General features: G+C 39.1%; 1 protein-coding gene across 1 annotated transcript in view; it reads left to right on the top strand.

Moving 5' to 3' along the window:
- LOC109933983 (calmodulin-binding transcription activator 1-like) overlaps positions 1-26105 on the top strand; it is a 1079584-nt gene that overhangs the window by 26536 nt on the left and 1026943 nt on the right. Inside the window, exon 3 of the mRNA XM_048614878.1 lies at positions 23238-23356. Within this exon, the coding sequence (XP_048470835.1) occupies positions 23238-23356 (119 nt within the window). The remainder of the gene's footprint in view (positions 1-23237; positions 23357-26105) is intronic.

The following is a 26105-nucleotide window of genomic DNA, read 5'->3' as shown; positions in this document are numbered from 1 at the left end:
GGATGCTGTGAGCTTGCATGTAGGAGCTTAGAGAGTGGTTGAGCAGCCTTGAGATGCAGCCTGGTCCATTGTGAGAGTTTTACATCTGTCCTTTCCCAGGGTATCCATTTTGCAACCTTGCAATGTTTGTATGTCATGAAGTGCAGAAGATTTTGTTTTATTCAGGCACTGGACGAGGATATCTGTGGGTAGGGCAGCATTTAATGCCTGTCCCTAATGTGGCTCTGGATCACATGTAGATCAGAATAGATAAGGATAGCAGTTTCCTTCCCTGAAGCGCATTAATGAGCCACATGGGTTTTTCTGACAATTGACAGTTGTGTCATGGTCATCATTCGACCCTTAATTCCAGATTTTTATTGAATTCATGTTCTATCATCTGCTGTAGCGGTATTGGAACTCGGATCTCTGGGGCAGCAAACTGTTGACAGGCCCAGAGAAAGATGACACCACTAGTGTCAAGCAAGTGAATTGGAGATCTACCGTAAGTGTTCTGAGATGCTGGAATTTTTTGGATGCGAAGGTCCGTGGGCGTGGGGTGCGGATGGCTGGTGCATGGAACATTCCCTGAGGGTGCTGTTGGGTGTCCAAGGTTGTAGCCCAGAAGAACAAGTGGTGAGCTGAAGTGGCTAGGTATCTGCTCCGACTTCCATGTTGGGAACTGTTAATATTTAGTTTCCTCATGGTGGATGTGAGAAAAGGGAGATGCATATGAATAAGGTGAGATTTGTTGCTAATGAAGTTGTTAACAAGCAATCTCCATTTACAGGTGTCACTCAACCCCCTAGCAATCCCCTTAATGCCTGGAACTCTGTTTGAAAATGCTGCATGTTACTGCCAGCATTGAGAAAGCTCTTGTCTGCTTCTCACTTGTTTCTCCCACATTTTTTTGCAACCCATCATCTACTTCAACTGAGTTTGCTGCGTTTTCTGTTTTTCTGCTGTTGGTGAACATGACTTAATTAATCCAGCTGATGTAGAAAATAAATAAATCAGATAGTTGAAATTTGTTGAAATGTGCACTCTTTGAAAGTATAAACTCTATTTGAGGATTGTAAAATTCAATTCTGAATGAAAATGGAAAGCATAGCTAAATGAATTTGAGGTAAGTAAATCTTAAGTGTTTTTCTATAAAATATAATTTTGACAATGTAACTTTCTAACTGATGTTTTTATTGTCATGTGACTTAAAGTTAATGAACCTAGAATTTCCCAACAATATGCCTAGGTAAATGTATTTCAGTGAAGTTCAGAATCAATGACCCAGAAGGATCAATGTGAAACAAGGCTAATTTATCTCATCGGGGAAATTTCTGTTCCTGTTTACTACCTAGTGACCTTTTGCTCAAAAACACATGAGAGCTTGCAGTCTTCAGGTCTGTATAGGATTGGATTTTGCTATGGTGCTTCCCATTGTCAAATCCCTTGCCAGCAATTTGGGTCTGATTTTTAACTTGGATTAAATTAATGGGTTTTGCGTGAGTTAAAATTTTGTCCTTTCTTTCTAGGCTCAGGTGTGAACAATACTATTTTAGATAAGGTACAAATGGTGTACCTTGGAGCCATTCTTCAACAAATGTAATAATAAAATTGACAAAAGAAAATCTTGTTTATTTTATATATACTCAATGCACAAAAGATTGTAAAGAATCAAGTGTGATTTTTGTTCCATATATTTTCCACAGTGTTGATTTTAATTGTACAGTTTTTGACAGCAGTTTTGGATTAACGATAAATATTTTACTCTAAGTGTGACTTCAGACTTTTGAGAATTTTGTGCCTGAATCAAATGTTATTCTATTGGAGTATTGTACAAGTGTTTAGGATTTTGATGCTTTGGTATACTACTTGAAATGTTCAAGCTAGAATGAAGATTGAGCCTCCACTTTTGAACAGAGAATCAAAGTTGATATTTTATTGTCGAAGTAATCACTGAAGTTCTTGTTTCCAAAATTAATAATTAACCAGTGATAATGGAAAATTAAAATAGTTAGAAGTTGTCAAATAAAATCATCAGAAAAACATTAAAGTTGGACCATTTTCCTTTTGGAGGGTTTGAGTTCATAATCTAAGAGTTCGTTTGAATTACTGAGGAAACACTGCATTGACAAAAATGTCATATTTTGAATGAGACACTGAAATGGTAATGGAATCCTCATTCAATGATGAAATAGAGAAATACCTGGAAACGAAAAAGATAGAATAGCATAATCACCTTGGATTGTAAAAGGGTAAGATTTTCTTGAACAACCTTGCTGAATTCTTTTTGAAGTAAATACCAATAAGGATAATGCAGTCAACATGATGTATTTGGATTGCCAAAATGCCAAAAGGTGAGTATTAATGGCAGTATATTTATACTCGTGGGTTTATAACTGTTCGGGTAGATATGTGACCCCAAGTTACGGATGTAGTTGTGTGGCGTTGCCCCTTTTAAGATAGCGGGTCAGGTGATGTGACCGGTCGCTATGGGAGAAAGTCAAAGACCAACTGTGGAGCTGAGAGAATATTCCCTGTTCTCGTTTATCCTCCATCTACCTCGTGTTCCACTTATGGTTTAGTGAACCACAATCATGACACCCCATTTGTTTTGTTTTTGGTTGAGAAGAATCTAAGATTGAGTAAGTCTTTAATTCCATTCAGAAGACACCAAGGTAGTTTGAGTTTTTTTTCTTAGAAGTAATTCAGGGAAAAAGGCACCCAAGTTCATTAAAAAAAAAAAAATTGTAAGGTGTCAATTAAGTAGGAACTTGAGTTAGGGGTGTAATATCTCTGGATTTGAGTTTCTCGAGAGGACGCTGTTGGGAAATAAGTTGAAACTTTGTTTTTCTGTGTGCTTTGAGATCCATCTAACTGGCAAATATATTTTGCCTTTTTTTGTGTGTAATAAATTTCCTTGTTTAGTTGTTTAAGAAACACATACAAGATTGCAGGCTATCTCGGGGAGTAATGACCATATTAAATAATTAAACAAAAAAAAACTATCAAGAAGGTTTCAGTCTGGGATCTGGCCTATCTGGTAGTACCATCAGCTGGGATCATAAGTGGGGCCTCTTGACTAGGATTTGAATTTGTTTTGAGGAATCTGTTTCTTTCAAACAAATGAGTCCACGGAGATTCTGGACGTAATAGAGGAGTGTGTGGGGATGTTTATCACAAAGAGTGGATTGGCTGGTCTATGAGTGTTGCTAAGTGTTTTCAGGGCATGGAAGACCTAACAGTGGATTAGTTTAAATTCCTAACTATTTCTAAAATGAAAGAGCAGATAATTTGAAGCCAGAAATAACAATTAGGATTTTGTAAGAATAAGATAATTATTGTGATCCTAGCTGATGACACTGCTGGACAAATGAGAACCACGTGCGAATTGGCATAGGGACACGAGAATAAGAGAAGTAAACGTGGCTGAAAGAGTGGTTGCGGGAAAGAGGGGTTCCTTTTCTTGGAGCGCTGGTATCAGTTGGAACAGGAGGGATCTGTACCATTGGGACGGTCTCCACCTGAACCAAATTGGGACCAATGTTCTAGCGAAAAGGGTGAATAGGCTGGTCAACAGGACTTTAAATTAGAAAGTGGGGGGGAGGGGAAGGGTAAAACTTCCCCCAGTGGGGAACAAAGCAGCAGGCTAACATCTGTAGGCGTAGATTCTACTGTGTGAAACAATATGAAAAAAATGACTAGAAAGGAGAACTCAGGAGAAGTTACTAAAGTCTCCAGTGCAGACACAAATAGGACAGTGTTTGGAAAGGGTTAGGAACCAAACTTCAAGCACACTGTCACTCTCTCCTCCAATGAGAAGAGGGATGGTTAATACAGGACTGAAGGTATATTATCTGAATGCACGCAGTATGAGAATGCAGGTAAATGAGCTTGTGGTGCAGATCAAAATTGGCAGAAATGATGACATCACAGAGACATGGCTGCAAGGGGATCAGGATTGGGAGCTGAATATCCAAGGATATACATCTTATTGAAAAGATAGGCAGGTGGGCAGAGGAGGTGGGGTTGCCTTATTAGTAAGAAATGAAATTGAATCAATAGTAAGAAACGAAGTAGGGTCAGATGGTATAGAATCTGTGTGGGTCGAATTGAGGAACCGCAGAGGTAAGAAAACCATAGTTGGAATTACGTACAGGCCTCCAAACAGCATTCAGGAGCTGGGACGCAAGATACACCAGGCGATGGAAAAGGTGTGTAAGAAAGGCAAATTTATGGTGATTTGTGGAGGATTTCAATATGCAGGTGGACTGGGAAAATCAGGTTGGTAGTGGATAGTAAGAAAAGGAATTAGTGAAATGTCTGTCAGATGGCTTTTTGGAGCAGCTTGTGGTGGAGCCCACAAGGGAACAGGCAATACTGGATTTAGTGTTGTGCAATGAGGCAGACTTCCTAAGGGAGTTTAAGATGAAGGAACCTTAGAAGGCAGTGATCATAATAGAATTGAATTTACTCTCCAATTTGAGAGGGAGAAGATAGAATTGGCGGTAATGGTATTATAACTGAATAAAGGCAACTACAAGGGCATGAGGAAAGAACCGGGCACAATTGATTGGGAGAGGAGATTAGCAGGAAAGATAGTGGAACAGCAATGGCAGGAGTTTCTGGGGGTAATTCGGGAGATGCAGCAAAAAATTCATCCGAAGGGAAAAGGAGGATGAGGTGACCATGGCTGACTCAGGAAGTCAGGGACGGCATGAAAGCAAAAGAGAAAGCATATAACATGGTGAAGGGCAGTGGGAAACCAGAGGTTGGGAAGCTTACAAAGACCAACAGAGGGCAACAAAAAAAAAAGGAAGGAGAAGATTAAATATGAGGGTAAGCTAGCCAGTAATATAAACAAGGACTGTAAGTGTTTCTTTAGATCTATACTGGGCAAAAGGAGAGGCAAAAGTGGACACTGGAGAGATAGTGGTGGGGAACAAGGAAATGGCTGAGGAACTGGAGAATTACTTTAAGTCAGTCTTCACCGTGGAAGACATGAGTAATATCCCAAAAATTCAAGAGAGACAGGGGGCAGACCAGAGTATGGTGGCCATCACCATGGAGAAGGTGCTGGAAAAACTGAATGCTTGAAAATGGATAAGTCACCAGGACCAGATGGAATACACCCCAGATTTATTAATGAGATAGCTGAAGAAATAGTGGAGGCATTAGTGGTGATCTTTCAGGGAGTGTCCCAGAGGACTGGAAAATCGCTAATGTGACACTCCTGTTTAAAAAGAGAGTAAGGTAAAAGACTGAAAATTACAGGCCATTTAGCCTAACCTCAGTCGTGGGTAAGATTTTAGAGTCCATTGTGAAGGATGAGATTTCTGAATGCCAGAAAGTGCATGGTAAAATAGAGCAAAGTCAGCATGGCTTCATCAAGGGGAGGTTATGCCTGATAAATCAGCTGGAATTCTTTGAGGAAGTAATGAACAGGTGAGACCAAGGTGATCCAATGGATGTTATCTACCTGGACTTCCAGAAGGTTTTTGACAAGGTGCAGCACAGGAGGCTGCTGAGTAAGGGCCCATGGTGTTAGAGGCAAGGTGCTAGCATGGATAGAAGATTGCTTTCTGCCAGAGAGATAGAGGGTGGGGTTAAAAGGGTCTTTCTCAGGATGGCAGCTGGTGATAAATGGTGTTCCACAAAGATCAGTATTGGGACCACAAATTCTCATTTTATACATTTGATGATCTAGATGAAGGAACTGAGGGCATTCTGGCTAAGTTTGCAGATGATACAAAGGATAGGTGGAGGGACAGGTAGTGTTGAGGATGTGGGGAGGCTGCAGAAGGATTTGGACGGGTTAGTAGAGTGGGCAAAGAAGTGGCAGGTGAAGTGCAATGTGGGAATTGTGAGATCATGCACTTTGGTAAGAAGAATAGGGGTAAGGACATGGGGAGAAAATTCAGAAGTCTGAAATGCACAGAGACTTGGGAGTTATAGTCCAGGATTTTCTCAAGGTAAACTTGCAGGTTGAGTCAGTAGTTAGGAAGGCAAATGCAATGCTGGCATTTATTTTGAGAGGATGTACTTCTGAGGCTCTTCAGGTTCTGATCCAGCCACGTTTGGAGTATTGTGCGTAGTTTTGGGCCCCATATCTCAGGAAAGATGTACTGGCCCTGCACTGGGTTCAGAGGAGGTCCACGAGAACAGTCCCAGTAATGAAAAGCTTAACATTTGAGGAATGTTTGAGGACTCTGGGTCTATACTTGATGGAGTTTAGAAGGATGAGGGAGGATCTAATTGAAATTTAAAGAATACTGAATGGCCTGGACAGAGTGGATGTTGGGAAGAGGTTCCTGTTGGTAGGAGAGACTAGGACCTGAGGGCACAGCCTACGAGTAAAAGGAAGACCTTTTAGAACGGAGATAAGGGAAAAACTTATTCAGCCGGAGAGTGGTGAATCTATGGAATTCCCTGCCACAGAAGCTGTGGAGGCCTTATCATTGAGTATATTTAAGACTGAGATAAATAAGTTCTTGGTTGTCAAGGGGATCGAGGGTTATGGGGAGAATGGGGTTGAGAAACTTTATCAGCCATGATTGAGTGGCGGAGCAGACTCTGGCTGAATGGCCAAATTTCTGCTCCTAATGTCGTATAGTCTTATGGTCTAACTTATAAGACAATAAATTTATACAGCACCTTTTTAACATGATGAAGTGTCTCAAGCCATTTCACAGGAGCATTATAAAACAAAGTTAGACATCGAGGCACACAAGATACTAGGACAGATGACAGATAACCCAAAAAAAAAATCTACCCCTTGAACCAAATTTAAGGAATGTTTTAAAGGAGAAAGCAGAGGTAGAGAGGAGGAGTCTTGGAGCAAGGGATTTCCAGAGCTTGTGTCTTGTGGTAACCCAGAATGAAATCTGACTTGATAGATCATATTTTGTTCTTCTGGTTTTAATGAACAAGGCTTTCATTGAAACACAAACTGACTGCTGTGTATATGGGTGTAACAACAAAACAGTTTATTATACAAAATGAGTTTAGAATAAACTAATCTATTTATATATAACATTTTTAAATATTTGGAAATATAGTAAAAGTATAATCTCATTAACCTTAACAGCCTTCCTTTACAGTACTAAAGAAAATGCCCTTCTCTATCCCACATAAGGTTTTATTTAGCTGTGGCTTTGATTCCTGGTCCTTAGAATTTGATAGCTTCTTCCTGCAACTGAGTTTAAACTTTGACCTTCAATAATCCCTTAAGATTTTAACCAAACATTTCTGCAACTCATACTAAACTCGTTACACTGATGTAATCTGTTTTTTAATTTCTAAATTATCTCCCCTTCTGAGGGGCAATTACTTTACACATCCAGCTTCAACAAAGGACTTTGAGAGAATCCTGGACGAGAACTCCTAAGTCTCTTTGCATTTCAGACTTCTAAATTTTTTACCCATGCCCATACCTCTCTTCGTAGCAAAGTGCATGACCTCACACTTTCTCACATTATACTCCATCTGCTCAAACTGAAACAGAATAACGCTTTTTCCCTCCTCCAAACTTTTGATGTTCCCCTAAGCCCCACCCCCAAAATTCCAGAATCTTCTATCTGAAAGCTTAATGTGTTACCTTGTTTACTTTGCTTGTAAACAGAATATAAACCCATTAGTCTCTAGGAAGTCTTGCTTTTTCACTGTTTTAAAATATATCATCGTGGCTGCACAAGTTAATTGTGACAAGACTTCATCGCTCCTATTTTTTACACCCTGGCTAATGAAGGCAAACATCTCCGTATGCTGAAAAGATTTGACTTGGAGAAAGAAAGAGAAAAGAGTTATTATTTGAAGATAAAGTCATGAAAAGCACAGTAGCTAAGGATGAGGTAAAATATGAAGAAATAAGATTCAAAAGAATGTCTTGACCAATGAGAAGCGTAACGTAAATGAAGAAAATAGTAGTAGCTTGGAGTATGATTCTGATTCAAAGTATTTGATTTCGGAGTCTAAGTTTACGTAGAATGGAGAAGAAACATTTTTCACCTCATTTGGAATGCTAGTTAGGAAGACAAACTGTTGACGGGTACTGCATTGTTATATACGCCAAAATGTCAGAAAAACAATCTGCAGACCCTAAAGGAAGCAATGGTTAATGATTATGAACTTGTCCCTGAACCATATCTAGTAAAAACTAGGAATATCACGAAGAGACTTAATCAGACATGGGAACATAAGGACAGGAGTAGGCAATGCAGATCCTTGAGCATGTGCTGCCATTCAATAAGATCATGGCTGATCTGTGGCCTAACTCCATATCTCTTGCTGCTCTTGCTTCATACAAATCTGTCTACCTCAAATTTAAATTTAACAATTGAATTGCCATTGACTACCATTTGAGGAAAAGAGCTCCAAACCTCCACTACTCTTTGCATGTAGAAGTGCTTTCTAACATCTGTAGCCTGGCCCTAATTCTTAGGCTATGCCTCGTGGTTCTAGAATCTTCAACCAGTGGAAATAGTATATCTTTATCTAACCTTTCTTTCCTTGTTAATATCTTGACAATCTCGATTAGATCATCCTTCTAACCTTTTAAATTCTAGCCCATTTGCAAAAGGAAAAGAAATGCTGTGGGATCAGTGGTTTCAATCCCTGAAGTTAGAGAAAAATTGAGAATGTCAAAGAAATCATGAATGTGGAAGAATTCTGAAATAGTGTTCCTGCAAACCTGAACATATTTAGATAATCATCAGGTATCAAAGAACGGAGAAGGTTCTGGCAGATATGTATACTGTCTTTCGCAAGCATTTACATGTAGGGAAATAGCCATATGGGAAATCACAAGGAAATTAGAGGAATAGAAAATCTACAGATGGAAGAGGTACTATTCTTGAAGGAATAACTAAAATAAAGGAAAAAGACTGGAATCAAAGCATTACATAAAGCAAATAACATGGATCCATCGGTATAAGACCAGGTATACCAAAGATAATTGCAGTAATATAAGTGTAATAATCACATTTTTATTGGCCAGGATATTGTCATGTTCTGTAGACTAATATAGCCAAAGAAATATCAACTTTTGTAAAGCTCAATGGACTTTATCAAGACAAAGTCATGGCACTTGGAGTGAAGATGCACCAACAACTAGATCTAACGAAGTTACTGAAAGGCTGTATAACTATGTTGTTTTCCTCAACTGTGTGTGTTGCAATCGGGTTGAAGGTTTAAGCTATTTGACTAAATTGTTTTGTTACAAAAGAGCTAATTTGGTTATAAATTTGGCTAAGTGACTTTTCCAAAGCAACAGTAACTTATTTGGGCCATGCTTTAGGATAGTGTCAATTATCACCTAGGAAAGCAAAATAAGGGCAATTTTGGATCTTCCCATGCCGAAGGCGGAAAGCAAAATTCTGTGATATTGACAGTGGATTTTATCAGAAGTTTGTCCTGAACTTCACTATATTTTTCACTTTGAAAAACTTTTTGATAAAAAGAAATGTGAATAAACGAAAGAATGCCAGAGGCCCTTTGACAAATTGAAAGCTGTGCTGATGACTACACCGGTTTTAGTGTCCCTGAATTTTGAAAAGCCATTCAAACTGACTATCAAAATAGGTGACATCACTGTTGGTGCTATTATATTTCAAGAAGATAAAATGAGGTTTGAATGGCCACTAATTATTTGTGAAGAAACTGATGCTTGTCAACAGAACTATTTGAAAGTGGAGAAAGTGTATTTATTTTCCATATTTTACAATTTACATAACTAACAGTTTCACTTAAGTTTTGGTTATATGGCCCATAATTCTTTTGGTTTTTTTGTTTTTTGAGACTTTGTGATAAATACTTGCAGTTGTTTCATTTAGAGTTTAAGACTTCAGCTATACAAATACAATTTTACAGCGGATGCTTGGTCAAGAGCATATATGAATGACAGTGAATACTGTCATCCGCATGTCTTATGTAAATTACAATTGTTATGAAAATTGTTTTAATTTACATCTGTTAATGTAAGATAGAATAATGTTAAGATCTTTCAGATAGAAGATACTTCCTAAGACTATATTTTCATTCTTTGGTGGGGGTATAATGAAAGATACAATTTATATGTATTAATATCATTTTTTGGAATTTGGATATCAAAGATGAAGCAGATAGGTGTTGATTACTTCTGTGAAGGGTTCTCTTTTTCAAAAACAATTGTCGTTGTGAACTTCCTAAAAAGCCAGATTTCGTGGTAGTAGTACAGTCAGCTGGGATCATAAAGGTAAAGTTGCCATTGTCCCATCATTAGGCTGCTCTCTCATTAGAGAATGAGTGTCTGGTTTGGCCTACATGTGACTCCAGTGCCGCCACAATGTGGTTGACACTCGACTGTCCTCTGAAATGGCCTAGCAAGCCACTTGGCTGTATCGATTACTACAAAGTCTCAACAAATGAAGTCGGATAGATCACTCCGCGTCATCCTCGCTACCAGAAAGCAGTAGAATTGGCTCTTTTCAATCCTGCGAAGTCCTTCTTAGTCACAGCTCAGGGCTAGTGCCAAAATTGGAAGAGCTGTCCCACAGACTAGCTAAGCACCAGCCTGATGGTCATACTTGAGGAATCATACCTGACAGACAGTGTCCCAGACTACACCGTCATCATCATGTCAGCAGAGGTGGCAGCACAGTGGTACACAATTGGGAGAGAGTTGCCCTCCTTAACATTGACTCTGGACCCCATGAAGTCTCATGGCTCCAGGTTTAACATGAATAAGGAAATCTCTTGCTGATTGCCATGTACTGACCTCCCTTGGCTGATGAATCAGAACTCCTCCATGTTGAACAATACTTTGAAATCCCCCACCCAAAATACATTTTGCACCTTTGCCATCTTCAGTGCTTCCTCAATGTTGCGACGGTCTGCTCAACAGCATCTCTACTGATTTGAACCGATCGGGCCCTAAAGGACATAGTTACTACACTGGGTCTGTGGCATGTGGTGAGAGAACCAACAAGATGGGAAACATATGTGACCTCATCCTTACCGATCCGCTGGCTGCAGATGCATCTGTTCGTTGCAGTATGAGTAAGCATGACGACTGCAGAGTTCTGGGGGAAATGAAATCTCGCCTTCATATTTGAGAATGCGCTCCATCATGGTGTGTGGCACCATCATGTTGCTAAATGGGGCAGACTTCGAACAGATCTAGTGACTTGACTGGCCATCCGTGAGACACTATGGCCTATCAACAGTAACAGAATTATACTCCAGCACAATCTGCAACCTCTTAGCCTGGTATCTCCCTACTCAACCATTACCATCAAACTAGGGGATCAACCCTGGTTGATGGAGAGTACAGGAGGGCGTACCAGGAGCAGCACCAGGCATATGTAAAAATGAGATATCAACCTGGTGAAGCCAAAACAGGACTACTTGCAAGCCAAACAGCAAGTGATAGACAGAGCTGAGCAATCCCATAATCAATGCATCAGATCTAAGCTCTGCAGAACTACCATCCATTCGTGAATGGTGGTGGACAATTAAACAACTCACTGGAGGAACGGGCTGTACAAATATCGCCATCCTTCCATGGAAGATGAGTCTGAAGCATTTGCAGCCATCTTTAGTCACAAGTGCTAAGTGGTTGATTTGACCTTCTTCAGCATTACAGATACTTGTCTTCAGCCATTTCAATTCGCTCCACATGACATCAAACTGTTGGAGGCACTGGGTGCTGCAAAGACTATGCGGCCTGATAACATTACGGCAACAGTACTGAAGACTTGTGCTCCAGAACTTGCCACTCCCCTAGCCAAGCTGTTCCAATGTGGAAAATTGACATGTCTTGTACACAACAAGCAGAATAAATCCAACCTGGAGAATTACTGCCCCATTAGTCCTATTGTCATTAATAAAGTGGTGCTATCAAGCAGTACCTGCTCAGCGATGCCCAATTTGGGTTTCATCAGGCCATTCATCTCCTGAGCTCATTACAGCCTTGGTTCAAAAATGGACAAAAGGGCTAAAGGCAAAGTGAGAGTGACAGACCTTGACATCAAGGCTGCAGTAGACCAAGTGTGGCATCAAGGAGCCCAAGCAAAACTGGTATCAATGGGAAAACTCTCCTGTGGTTGGTGTCATAACTGGTACACAGGAACATGGTTGTTTGGTGGTCAGTCATCTCCGCTCCAGGACATCTCTGCAGTAATTCCTCAGGGCAGTGTCTTAAGCCCAGCCATCTTCAGTTGCTTTGACCTTCCCTCTGTCATAAGTCAGAAGTGGGGTTGATCACTCTGCAGTGTTCAGCAACATTTGATGACTTGTCCAATACTGATGCAGTCCAACAAGATCTGGATAACATCTGGGCTTGGGCTGACAAGTAGCAAATAATGTTCATGTGACTCAAATGTCCATCTTTAGTAAGAGGCGATCTAATCACTGCCCCTTGACATTCAATATTGTTGCCATCACTGAATCCCCCACCATCAACATGCCAAGGATTATCATTGACCAGAAACTCAACTAGACTCGCCACATAAACACAGTGACTACAAGTGCAGGTTGGAGGCTAAGAATACTGTTGCAAATAACTTGTTTCCTGACTCTCCAAAGCCTATCCATCATCTACAAGGCACAAGTCAGCAGTGTAGATGGAATACTCCCCTCTTGCCTGGATGAGTGCAACTCCAACAACACTCAAGAAGCTTGATATCATCTAGAACGAAGCAGCCTGATTGATTGGCACCACATCCACTGAGCATCCGCTCCCTCCACCGCTGGCACACAGTGGCAGCAGTGTGTGCTCTTCCCAAGCTGCACTGCAGAATTTCACCAAAGATCCTTAGACAGACCATTCACACCCATGACCACTTCCGTCTAGAAACACAAGGGCAACAGATACATGGGAACACCATCTTCCCTGCAAGTTTCCCTGCATGCCACTTGCCATTGTGACTTGGAAATATATCGTTGTTCCTTTACTGTTGCCAGGTCAAAATCCTGGAATTCTCTCCAAAGGCATTGAGAGTCAACCTACGGCATGTGCTCTACAGTGGTTCAAGAAGGCTGTTCATCACCACCACTTCATAGGCAACTAAGGACAGGCATTAAGATGTTGGCCAGCCACCGATGTCCATGTCCTGTGAGTGAATTAAAGGAAAATGAAAAGTAGTAATACAATTTGCGAATGTCACACTGTTCTCTGTATTAAACAGTAGGTATAGAAGCAATGGAGTGGAGACTGGGCAGGAAGCATGCTTCAGTTCTATTCACGAGAAAACAGGCTGTGGGATCTCGTTTGTTTGTTTGTTTAACACTTCATAATTTAAAAGTATACAGAGTAAGCTTGGATATATTGTTTCTTTTTGGAGACAAGGCCAGAACTAGAAGCCATAAATAAAAACTAGACAGGAATAAATTGAAGGAAATTCTGGAGAAGTTTGTTTACCTACAGAATTGTGAGAATGTAGAATTTGCTGCCGAGAAGTCATCTTTGAGAAAATTAGCATAGTTCATTCAAGGGAAACTAAATAAGCAATGGGTGGGGGGAGAAGAAATAAAGAGGAACTCTGATAACACCCTTGAGGAGGGGTGGGAGAAAACATGGAGATAAAGTAGCAGAACCTGTTGACCTAAATGGTTTGTTGCTGTGCATTATACATCGCAACATTTTTTTTGATACTTGCAACTGTTCTGATATGGTCATTGCAGCATGAGGAGGTCATTTGATTTCATGTCCGTACCAGATCTCTCTAAGGCATCCCTGCCCTATCGTTAGCCTAACAAGTTGCCTATCCAATTTCCTTTTGAAATGATTGATTTATTCCTGTGTGTTTGCTACCCTTGTAGTTGAGAGTTCCAGGTTCATTGCCACTTGCTGTGTGTTTTTTAAAAAAAAAAAGGAATTCTTTCTCATAGTCTTGCAGTTCTTGTCTAAAACCTTAAATCTGTTGCCCCAAATATTTGTATTATCAGTCGATGGGAACAGCTTTTGTCTGCCCTATCTAAACCTGTCGTAACTTTGTAAGCACTAACAACATTCCTATCAATTTCTTCATGCCAAGGATAACAGCTTTGAGTTCTTCAACCTAGTTCAGGTAAAATTTCTCATCTCTGGAACCCATGGCATAAATAATTTATTTCATGGACTGTTCACATGATGTCCTTGAGCTACCTTTTTGCTTCTTTGGATACAACTTTATGCTCATTGACTCCTCCTTCGTTAAATGATGCAGCCATGTAGTATCAGTACTTGTTGTATTTGTATTGACATATGAGATATTTGGACTCTCTCGGAAGCAGAATGAGAGGAATCAATCACATTCCTCAATTATTATTCTTCAATTTGCCATAATGCACAAGGAAAACATTAATTCTTAGGCACCACTGTATTTAAATTAGCACAAGACAACCAGCATATTGTTAGCAATGAAAGATTTTTTTTTTCCCCTCATTCACCATACGCTTTGTAGTTGCCATCTGTTCCACTCCTCCTTTCAGCCTCTCCCATTTCCCTTTTCTTGCATCCTTTCTTTCTTCCTGCCCCTACCTTCCTCCACCCCCCCCCCCACCCCCCCCCCCCCCCCCCGCTCCCCAGTCCTCACTTGCAGCCATTTTTTTCCCATGAGCCCCATCTTTATGGCCTACCTCCCTTCCCACCCTGGCAGTGCTTCAGTGCACCAATAAATGAAATGCCACTGTCAAAAGGCTTGCCAGCTGCTTCCTTCTGCCTTCCTTGCTAGCTAACTTGCTTTCTTTCTTAGTTACTTGGCTGCTCACACACCTTCCTTCAGCAGATGGAAGAGAGAAACACTTTGTGAGCGGAGTAGCAGTTCCTCACCAATTGTGACTTTTCCACTTAAGTGAATTTTGTCAAATTTGGTTATCCTGTGATTGAATTTTGGGTGTTTTGAGGCTTTCGGGGAGAATCCAGCTGCTGTTGTCTATTTTGAGTGCTGCTGGAGTGATTTCGGGTAAATCACTTGTTCTACCTTCACAAGAACACCCACATCTTTCCTAGAATATGACCAGAATTGATAGCAACAATCTCTTTGTAGCCTAACCAGAGTACTATAAACAAAACCAAAGAACTGCAGATCTGAAACAAATATTTACAGCAATTTCTGTTTGTGTTTCAAATCATTATAAATGTTGACCACAACTTCCCTTCCGTACCTTTGCACTCGGTACTCACCAGTAGTTACTAACAACGCCTTGCACCTTTTCTTGATTTAAAGATGTTACATTCACTTTCCAATCCTTTAGTACTTCTCCGTCTCCAAAGCAGATTGAAAGATTATGGAAAATGTTTTTGTTATACCCATTCCTACTTCCTTTAGTCATCTGGGATGGCCATCTGCTTCAGATTATTTATCCTCTCAAAGCATACGTATTAGAGGTAAAACTTTGAATCTCCCAATGTGATATATAAAAAATATCAGTGATTTGGCGAAACAACTTCCTCAGCCCTCAATCAACACCATCAAGAGGAAGCGAATGGAATCTTTATCTGACTGCTGTTCATGGCAGCATTGGTCCTACATGAAGAGTAAAGACTGCCAGTTACAGTAATTAACAATGTGAAGCATTGTGGGATGTTTCTCAGACACCTAATATAACAATACATAAATACAAATTATTTTTGACAACCAGCACACAACTTCAGTGCTTATTCTTTCACACATGACTCCACCACCCTATCCTTTCTGAAGGCATTGATTCACACCAACAAATGACTCCATGGAAAATTGAATTGAAAATTAAATTGCCCCAGTGGTTTCATTTTGAATGTTAGCCATAACACAGTATTACTAGGCATTTTAATCAAAGGCATCGTAGCTAAGTTCACTTACAAGTTCCTCAAATCAGCACCTCCCTGAATGGATCATTAGATATGACCTATATATCTAATGGGTCATACTGCAGAGCAAAGGGGGGCCATGTCCCACAGCGGGAATGGAGCGAGTTCTGGATTGAGGCTGGCACATTGAGGCAGCATAACCTCATGCTCTGGGTCGGCGGGCATGGACTGGAACGAAGAACTTTGAAACAAATAAACACGATGTTACAAACTTTTCACTGCATTCATTCGGGTGCCTCTAACAATAAAGGCTGTTCTGTGCCTGTTCTATTCTGTATTGGTCAAGCACTATGCTAGTTGTTTTCCAATCCCTTTCCCTAGCCCAAGTCCAGTTCCTGCGACCATATTTTGAGATCAATAATTTCAGCATAAACCAGAAACACGTTTACCTTTTTTAAGTAGAGATATAGCTGGTTACACAATCTATTCGGGCAATTGTTATCACATTCTCAAAGTTTGTTCCAAAGGCAGTTGCACTATGTTTTGAAGGTTTTAAGCCATATTTTATCAACAGGTGGCTTATTTTATCAGTATTTGAGGAAATTAAGGGATTTTTTTCTCATGTCTTTGCCAATATTTACCTCTTGACCAATTCACCAAAAGCAAAATAGGTCATTATATAACTGCTGTTTGTGCAATTATTTGGACAAATCAGCTGTTGCGTTTATAGAATTTACAATAGTGAGCATTTTCCTGCAATTTATTACTTTTGGAAACCCTGAGATGGGCGAAATATAAAGTTATATATTTTTCTGTTGCTTTATTTTTATCTGAAAGATAGCATCCCTGGTAGTGTAATACGCCATAAGTATTGAAGTATAGGCTAGGTTATGTACTTGAGTCAGGTATGTAATTTTTTTAAACCTTTTTAGTTTTAGTTTTGGCAGTGGCCATCATAGCTGTCACTAATTTTAAAATGATCAGTTCAGTGAGTGTTAAGATATCCTGATTGAAAAGTCAAGTTTGAAATTGTACTTATTGCTTGTTAGTGAAAATACAAAGACGTAAGTTTATGCCTACGAGGAACATTAGGTAGGAGATTGAATATATATTTTGTATACCCGAAGTGTGATGTCAGGAAGGTTTCACTTGCTTGTTATGTATGTGGGTTCTGCCTTTTCGTACCTGATTGTTCTCTTTTGCTGTCTTTGGATTTGTATAAGGATATATTTTCATGGGTGTGGCATCCTTCAGATGCCTTGCCAAAGAGACATAGTCATAGACAGTCATGTGTGTGTCAGCTTTCAATTTGAAAGGGGTGCACAGAAAGTGGTTGGAGCATCATAACCACATCTTTTTACATTATCATTTTTATACATTTGCCATGAGAATCACAGGTCTCTTTCTTGTATTCTTGGGAAGTGGTCAGCACTGGCCATGTGTAATTATATTCATTCACAAGTTGCTGGAGAAGCATTTAAACATTAATCACTTGGTGTGCGACCAGAGTCATGGAAGCTGGACAAGGTATGGATGGCAGGTTCACTTCGCTGAAGGGTGTTAATAAGTTTAACTGGGCTTTCAAGACAATCAGTGGCTTTTGTGTTTGTTTCCTTGAGCCAGCCCATAAATTGCCAGTTTTTGTTTTTTTTTTTGAGTCCACTTTTCTGACTTGTAATAGTATGATTTGGACAGTGCTGATAGTCCAGTATTATTAAGACAAGTTTGCTGCGCTTTCCTGTTGAATGAAGTCTGGGTATCATTCTACTTGTGCTTTTGATGTCTCCCAATCCCAAGAGACTGAAATTAATAATAAAAAATCTCTGCCAATTGTGAAGTAAATTGTTTTTGGCGTTTGTTTCTGTGATAAGTTATTAGTGCTCAGACATTTTCTTATCTAATAAATTCATATTCAGATCCTTGCATTATATTTAATCTGAAATTAAACTTTTGAGAATATCCAAAATATGTTTTGTAAAGTTCACAAAAAAGCAACTGGGGAAAATATACTTGTTTTTATTTTTGCATCAAACCATTGAATGGTATTCAGTATTTGAATATTTTTATGGGACCAAGTGATAAAGTGGATTAGTCTTTCTTTAAATTTTCTCTTTAAATCAAACTCAGATGAGATGAAAGTCTCACTGGTCTGCTGGATATAAGGATCGTAAACGAAATGAGTTAGAACAGTCATAAGATAATGATAATGAATATGGATATATTGTACACAATTGTCATGTTCTGCACCCTATTATCCAGAGATGTCATAGAAAAGCACTTGGAACTGAAAGAAAGTCTGTTATTATGAAGGTACAGCGTATACAAACTTTGCAGTTTAATCTATTCTGCTTTGGAAATGTTCACTGGAAATGCTTGATGCTGGGTGCTGAAATGGAATGTGCTCGTGTAGTTATGACAAAACACTAGTCAAAATTTGTACTGTCTGTAATAAATCAGTGTGAGTGTGCATATTATTGATACCTGCAAAATTTATTTTGGCACCTTGTTTTGAGGGAAGTTGCTTGTTGAAAATACCAGACAATTATACAAAGCCTTGTCACTTACGTAATATCTTGAAAGCTGAAACTTGAGTGATTCAAAACTGACTTGTAATAGTTAAACTAAGAGCAATAGGGTAATAGATCACTGATGTCTCAAATCACAAGAGCTTCAAATATGCTGACAACTTATTGTTAATATTTGTTAATATTTTCTGGAAAGTTCCTTACTCTTTAACCATGATATGTTGGAAATGCTGAGCATGATAGAGGTGCAATAATTTAGACAAAAGAGTAACATCCATCATATGCTTTAGACTTTCAGTTTATTCATAGTGGAGTAGATTTTTTAAAAATGGTGTGTCAGGAAATGCACTGCACAGTATTAGGAAGGGGCGGTTGAAACCCTCTAATTAAAATTGAAATACAAGCCCCCAGTCTTTTGTGGTGGGAGTAGAGGTCCCCTTCTCATAATTAAACCTGAAACACCCAGAGAAGCTCGCCTCACCTTTCCTAATCTGTTAAACTGTTACAAAGAAGGGGAGGTTAAATGAAAGAAAATTCCTGACAGTCACTTTATAAGTAACAAGCAACAATTTATTTATTTAGCCCTAACCATGAAGAAATTAACAGAACTGCTAACAAACCAAACAATTCTTTCTCCCCCCCCCCCCCCCGCCCAACTCCTAACTATTCCATGACTGATCAAAATTCTACTGAAATGCTGTTCAAATAAACAAGTCCCATTCATATAAACCCAACTAACAAGAGAACAATAAATTAAAACTTAATCTCTCAATTCGCACAGACTCTCTCTTCTGGAACACTCTGCCTTCTCCAGCCTTTCTTCTGTTGATCTCCAATCGCAAATGTCTTTCTTCCACTGATCTTCCTGTCATGGATGTTTTCTCTATAATTTTGTCTGTGAGAACTCTGAACTGAAAATGCAGTGGTACCTTTGATTAATTAACTTTTAGTCGTCAGAGAAAGTATCAGCTATTATCTCTTGGTAGCTGGCATTTGGCTCTCCCAGTTGTCCAAATGCTCTCCTCTTTATACCCTTGATGCCATATTAATTCCTTTACAAATTGGATTGGTTCTAGGTTGTCAACACTGTCAGATTTAAATTTGATAGGTTTTTAGTAGTTAAGGGCTTGGTTTAAATCGGCTAAGTTTGAAAAGACTTGTCTTGGTAAAATGCTGCTTGGCTGTTCAATTTGGGCTCTCTTTGTGCACCTGCACTTTTAAGCTGCTGTTCAGACATCCATTTTAATTCTAAGCACCGAGAAAACAACATCTTTTAAGGGACGACGCAATTTGAAAGTTTCACAATTTTACAATTTTACACACACCAACTTCGCAGCAACAGAACAATCAATACACAGAAATCACTTACCAGGCAGCAACTTAATGGAGAGATTCAGTAATTGTTTATAATGGTATAAAACCATGAGATTCAGTTACTACATCAAAACTCCCTGGGTGGCTAAGGCAAAACCAGAATGTAACTGAGCCATATAGATCAGAAAGTTCTAGGTTTAATTCCTGGTCTGTATGGAGTTGGCTGGTGTCAGCTGCATTGTCAGTTGACAAGCTATAATTGCTGTCCTAGTCCTGTAAAATCAGCCATTGTTTCTGCATCTGATTCTTGCTTGTAATAGCATACATGGAACTGGGTGATGATAAAACTGGGCAGGGTGTACTATTTAGTAGTAAACATCCATGTTCATGTGTGAAGACCCACTTGTGTAGGTTCTGTTTTTGTTCTATTGTAACCATATGATTAATGGAAGAAGGAAGAAAGATACAGTTGAGGGAACTTTTCCATGTTCATATATATTGTAATTATTTTTTTGAGTGTAAATCTTCATGTACATTTAAATGGTATTATTGGCAGAGGAAGCTGCAAGGAAAAATTCAGAATGTGTATTCCGGAGATTTACCTGGAACAATATGGAGTGGTTCAAACCAGGGATCGGTCTATTTTGGATCAGGTGATGTGTAATGAGGCAGGTTTAATAAATTATGTCAGAATTGAAAGACCCCTTGGGCAACAGTGACCATAACATGGTAGAATTTGGCATTCAGATTGAGAGAAAGGAACTTGAGTTTGAAACAACTGTGCTAAGTTTAAATGAGAGTAGTTACATATGAGAACAGGTTTGACTAGCCTGCTTTGGTGAGCTCGTAAGAATTGTTATCAAAGTTTGTGTTGGAGGTTTGGGTACTTTAATGAGGTGATGGAACCTGTCTGGCATGACTGTACCTCAGCAAGATTTGGAATTTTGTCAAGAAAGAAAAATAAATACATATTGCTGAAAAAAGGTGTATTTTGAAGCTCCTTGTACTCATTAGGGCATTTCTCAAGACTGCCAATTCAAGGGCAAAACCAGAATTTACACTTTGTGAGAGCAAAGTGTTGATTTGGTTGGGAAGGGGACTCCAAATGGCAGTTAACTGCCGGGTTTGTTTTAAATTTTAAAAACTAGCTACATTGACTATGGTCAGGGTGTTGCTATTTTGTTGAGTTGTAATAGGCACAATATTGTACTCGTGTTTTACCCTGCCTGCAAAAAACAGGCCCCTATGTACTAATATATGTTACTTGCAGTACATGCAAGTGTGCCACACTGTTCACACATGTAAGCCTGACTGATAATACTAAATTGGTTGTCAGCATAATATTTTAAGCTCAGAACTATCCAGCCAATGTGCTGCAAGTTTTGAGATTGTGGGTTGATTGGGTATGGTCAGTATCTTGTTACGAATGCCCAATTTGTCCTTAGATGTGGGATGAAAATATTCAACAAAGTGTGTATTTTCAGCAATGCTCTGTACGACCAAATGACTGCTAAAAATACTTGCATTTGCTTGTAAATCTTCACCCCCCCCCACCCAAAATCCTCAACCAGTTAACAAGTTTCTTTAAGTATAGTCACTACTATAGGAAAATACAACAACAATTTTGCATACAAAAAAGATTCACCACTAATAGTGCAAATATTGTGGCTGAGTGACACACATTGGCGAGTTCAAGAACATTTAACCACTCTTTTCCAAACAGTGCAGTCAGATTTTTAGCTCGATGATATTAAACCAAAGAACCGATTTTGTTTTACTTTAAACTGTGCGTCATGTTGAGAATTTGTGTTCCCATGGTCAGTAACTTTTTATGAGATGCATTTTTTTCACCCTCTGAGTAGAGTATCCTAATGAAAGAATTCCAGTAGTAAGATTTTTGTGTGTTTTAATGTAAAAGTTATTTATTACCATTTACTTATTGCAATGTTTCACTCATAGTCCTAGAAATACTCAGCACAGAAACAGACCCTTCTGTCCAATTTGTCCATGCTGACCACATATCCTAAATTAAACCTAGCCCCATTTGTCAGCATTGGTCCATATCCGTCTGAACCCTTCCTATTCATGTACCCGTCCAGATGCCTTTTGAAATGTTGTAATTTACCAGCTTCCACCACCACCTCTGGCAGCTCATTCCATACACGCATCACCCTCTGCATGAAAAGGTTGCCACTTAAGTTCCTTTTAAGTATTTTCCCCTCTCACCTTAAACCTATGCCCTCCAGTTTTGGACTCCCCTACTCCAGGGAGAAGACCATGTGTATTTACCCTATCCATGCCTCATGATTTTATAAACCTCTATAAGGTCTCCCCTCAGCCTCTGACACACCAGGGAAAATAGCTCCAGCCTATTTAGCCTCCCCTTTATAGCTGAAACTCTCCAAGCCTGACAACATCCTTTAAATCTTTTCTGAACCCTTTGAAGTTTCACAACATCCTTCCTATAGCAGGGAGACCAGAATTGCACGCTGTATTCCAATAGTTATACATACAAATAGATGAAAATAATACTGTGATAGTCTGTCATTTTCTCAGCCTCTTTTATGACGCATCTGTCGTGTTTTTTTGCCTAGAAGGTGATTTTGTAAAATTGAAGTAAAGGCATGGTAATGCTAAGGGTTCTTAGTAAGCTGTGAGAGGTCTCTTGTAATCGAATTTCCAGGAAGTTGACTTTCAGGTGAACTTGAATTTGGAACAGATTGTGGGGAGATGGGACCTTCTCTCAGTTTAGATTCCATTTACAAGATATTGTTAATTAATTACCTTGGATGTTTAGATGACTTGGAGCTAGTTCAATGGGTTTCATCTGGAAGAAGTTCCTAGCTGATTTAAACAGTCAACAATGGTTCTCTCATCATATGGCTTCCACAAGTGCAGTATCGTTTTCTCAAGAGTGATGTGTCTATTGATTCTAATTGTCTTGTCTTATGTTGTTTCATGCCTTGAGACAGCCAGGGTCTTTGTATTTGAAAGATCCATTCCATTTAACAATACCCTTTTGAATTAGCTTGAAGAAAAGACATTGAGTACAAGTCTGAAGTGATCCTTTTGCTCTTTCTTGAGGCAGGGATGTGGTTTCAACCCACAAAGAAAGTTGGGTGACACTCTGGTGATCTTTTGCATCCTTTTGTGTTCAATTTTGAAACATAAAATTGACTAAGTTTATAAGATACAGGGCATGGCAGATGGCATCTTTGAAGGTATACTGTTTCTTCAGCATTGCACTGTTGTTAGCCTAGGTTCCATACCCAATTTTTGAGTAGGATTTAAATGCTGGATAGTCTGACTCAGTGATGCTATCACTGAGCGAAGGCTGACACGAAGGATAGAAGAAACTTGGTGGGTTGGGTGGAGTGAAAATTAGAAAGAAAATGTGACTATGCTCTTTCAATTCATAGATATCTTCGAGGAAAAGAATAAGATGTATTAAAAATATGGAAGAGAAGAACCAAGAAAAGGGATTCGTATTTGAGTTAGAGAATCTACTTATTACTTTCTCGGAAATTTGAAATGTATTACTGACCTTTTTCAGATATGTAGTCCTGGTTTACACTCCAACTTTTAATCTGTCTGTACTTATCACATTTTCAATGTAACATGGATGAAAAATGTCTGAACCAATAAGAAATTTGTATCATGTCAATTCATTTCAGATGATCATGGGAACAGCAATGGCAGTCATGTGAAAATATTTTTGCCCAAGAAGTTGCTCGAATGTCTACCGAAATGTTCTGCTTTACCAAAGGAAAGGCACCGCTGGAACACAAATGAGGTATTGTGATGTGTTTGTTTCTAGCGACTTTGTCTGATTATAAGCAGCCTGATAATATTTTGAGGGCTGTTTCCCGAGCTTTACTTTAGATCGTGCGCTTGGTTTTGTAAGAATGGCAGATGAAAGAAGCGGTGACTAAAACAGTGGCTTGATCTCCCAAAGTAGCAGGAAAAAAAGGTAAATTTGGATGTGAACTGGTGTAAACTCTCTGGGACTAGTGTGGTATTTCTTCCTGGGAACTCATAATCAAGGTTTAAAGATGTGCATACATTAATTCCTAATTACAAAGAGAGGTAATTTGTTTGACAGGCTAATAACCTTTCACAGTTCATCAAGAAGTATCCAAGAATGGCTCTGGATGATGAGCAAGTAACTAGTCCTGAGTGAATTTCTTTCTCTTGTTGCTCCACTGACCTGACTAGTGCTGCATCAGGAAAAATGCTTCAAATTCATGTTATGATAATATTCCATAACGTTGGCTGAATGTACAGATTGTGAACTTTAAAATTATCATAGGTGTGTTAAAGCTTTCATTGGGAATGTTTTGTAAATGCAGTGCCCAGTTCCTTAGGCCTTTCAGTTTGGGTTGTTGTAGTTTTAACTGCAAAGCATTTCTTTCTCCACCAGGACATAGCTATTCCTTGCAATCAGGATAGCTCCATGAGGTGAAGCCCCTTAGAAACTGTGTACCGTTTCTGATAGCTGATGAACTGAATGGAAGCCTTATTTTTGTCATATTGGTCACATGTTTAGAATGATCTGGTGGTTGCAGTACTGTGATTTTTTTTTTTAGAAAATTAGGAAGGGCTTGCCATAGCTGTAGATTGTTCTTTTTCTTATGGTATTGTATTTTATTTGCTTGCTTGAGTTTTGCATTTGGAAAATTGTCAGTTATCTTGGATAACTGCATCAAACTGAGAAAACAGCCGGGGATGATGGTTTTTATATATTGAATAAAGCTTCCTGGTATACTTGACATGATCATCACAAGTACACACTGCACTTGGTAAATGTTACGGGACTGGAAATCCTTCTGATGATTATCTCACTTTTAGCAAAATATGTGCATTTGTCTATATATTTATGATCAAGAATGCATAATCATTAATTACCTGCCCTTCAGTTATGGTGTCAGCTGGTGATGAATTCTTTCTGTTTTTAAAAGGGTGTCAAATTAATCTAGCAGTTATTTTCATAACACGTTGCTGTAAGCGTTATAGTAATTCATTTGAAATAAAAGCATCCCTAGTTTGTGTATTCATTTGCTGATTTTAGAGCTTGTAGTCATGGTGTCAGATAAACTGCTCTAACTTTCCCCTGCTGAATGCACCATTTTTATACCTTCCATGTTACAATAATTACATGCAACATTGATTTCTTTTTAAGAAACCTAGCATATGGTATGTTCTAAACTGGATTGCAATAAATGATTGCACAGTTAGTCCCAAGATTTAACTTGCATTTTCAAGCATTATGATCTGAAACTGCAGCTAACTAATGAAATGAGTTATATACCGTACGTGTAAGTTGAGAACAAATACTTAACCTTTTACTGCTGGGTGTTGCAGAGAGAAATATCAAAGAGGAGTTTTGAGTTTTGAGTTCTGAGTTCAGCAGTGCAAGCGACCTTAATTCGGAGCACTGTTGTTACATGGGAGAGGCCAGAGACTGCTCCAAGTCTGGCTTTCCTGTGGGACCCTGTTGCTCTCATAATAACAGCTCAGATCAGAGGAGAGGTCTGTGACGCTCTAACTTTCCCCAGCTGAATGCAACATTTTTACACCTTCCGTGTTATAATAATTACAAGCAACATTGATGTCATTGTTAGCCACATCCCCTTAATCTATACCCAATCCATTATCATGCAATCAATGACGGACAACTCTGGGCAGCCCTAGGTCTTCCTGTTATCTCATATATGTCTACCTTATACCTCCATCATCTGTCTTTGGGATCTTACAATGCTCTGAAAGTTACACTCGTTCCCAGACATTTGTCAGCTGCACCGCATTATTTACCAATAACTTAAATACCTGCTTATCACGAAATTTTTCACATTTTCTACTAACTTTTTAGTATGGAAGATTAGGAAGTGAATTAGTTTCCACCAATTGTTGTAAAGTCTTCTAAAATTGTCTCTAATGTAAAGTTACTACAATTCTGTGACACAGCTAACAAATTAGGAATAGCCCCTCACTGCAGCCTGAGAGATCAAACAAACAGTCTTTCTGACTTGCAGTTGCAATTAAAACCCCGTTATTCTCACATCATATGAGTTTTATACCAGAGTTTAGTTCTTGAATGAATCTTTTACTATTTCTACTCAACATTTTCTGTTACTAATTGGGACAGCAAGGTGACTCACTGGTCGGCACTGCTGCCTCACAGCGCCAGGCTTCTGGGTTTGATTTCAGCCTTTGGTGACTGTCTGTCTGTGTGGGTTTCCTTCGGTTGCTCCAGTTTTTTCCCCATAGTCCAAAGATGTACAGTTTAGGTAGGTTGGCCATAATGTCCAAGGATGTGCAGACTAGGTGGATTAGCCATGGGAAATGCGCAGTTACAGGAATAGGGTAGGCAGTCGGGTCTGGGTGGGATGTTGTTTGGAGAGATGGTGTAGTTTTCATGGGCTGAATGGCCTGCTTCTACTCTGTAGAGATTCTATATTTCTTCATTTTGATTATAAATGCTGCTTTAATTTTGTCAACTTAATTTTGTCAACTTAACTTAATTTTGTCAACTTAACTTAATT

The sequence above is a fragment of the Rhincodon typus genome, chromosome 31 (assembly GCF_021869965.1).
Source record: "Rhincodon typus isolate 14 chromosome 31, sRhiTyp1.1, whole genome shotgun sequence".
NCBI classification, from domain to species: domain Eukaryota; kingdom Metazoa; phylum Chordata; class Chondrichthyes; order Orectolobiformes; family Rhincodontidae; genus Rhincodon; species Rhincodon typus.
The sequence above is the reverse complement of the archived record's forward strand: the minus strand, read 5'-3'. Positions and strand labels throughout refer to the sequence as shown.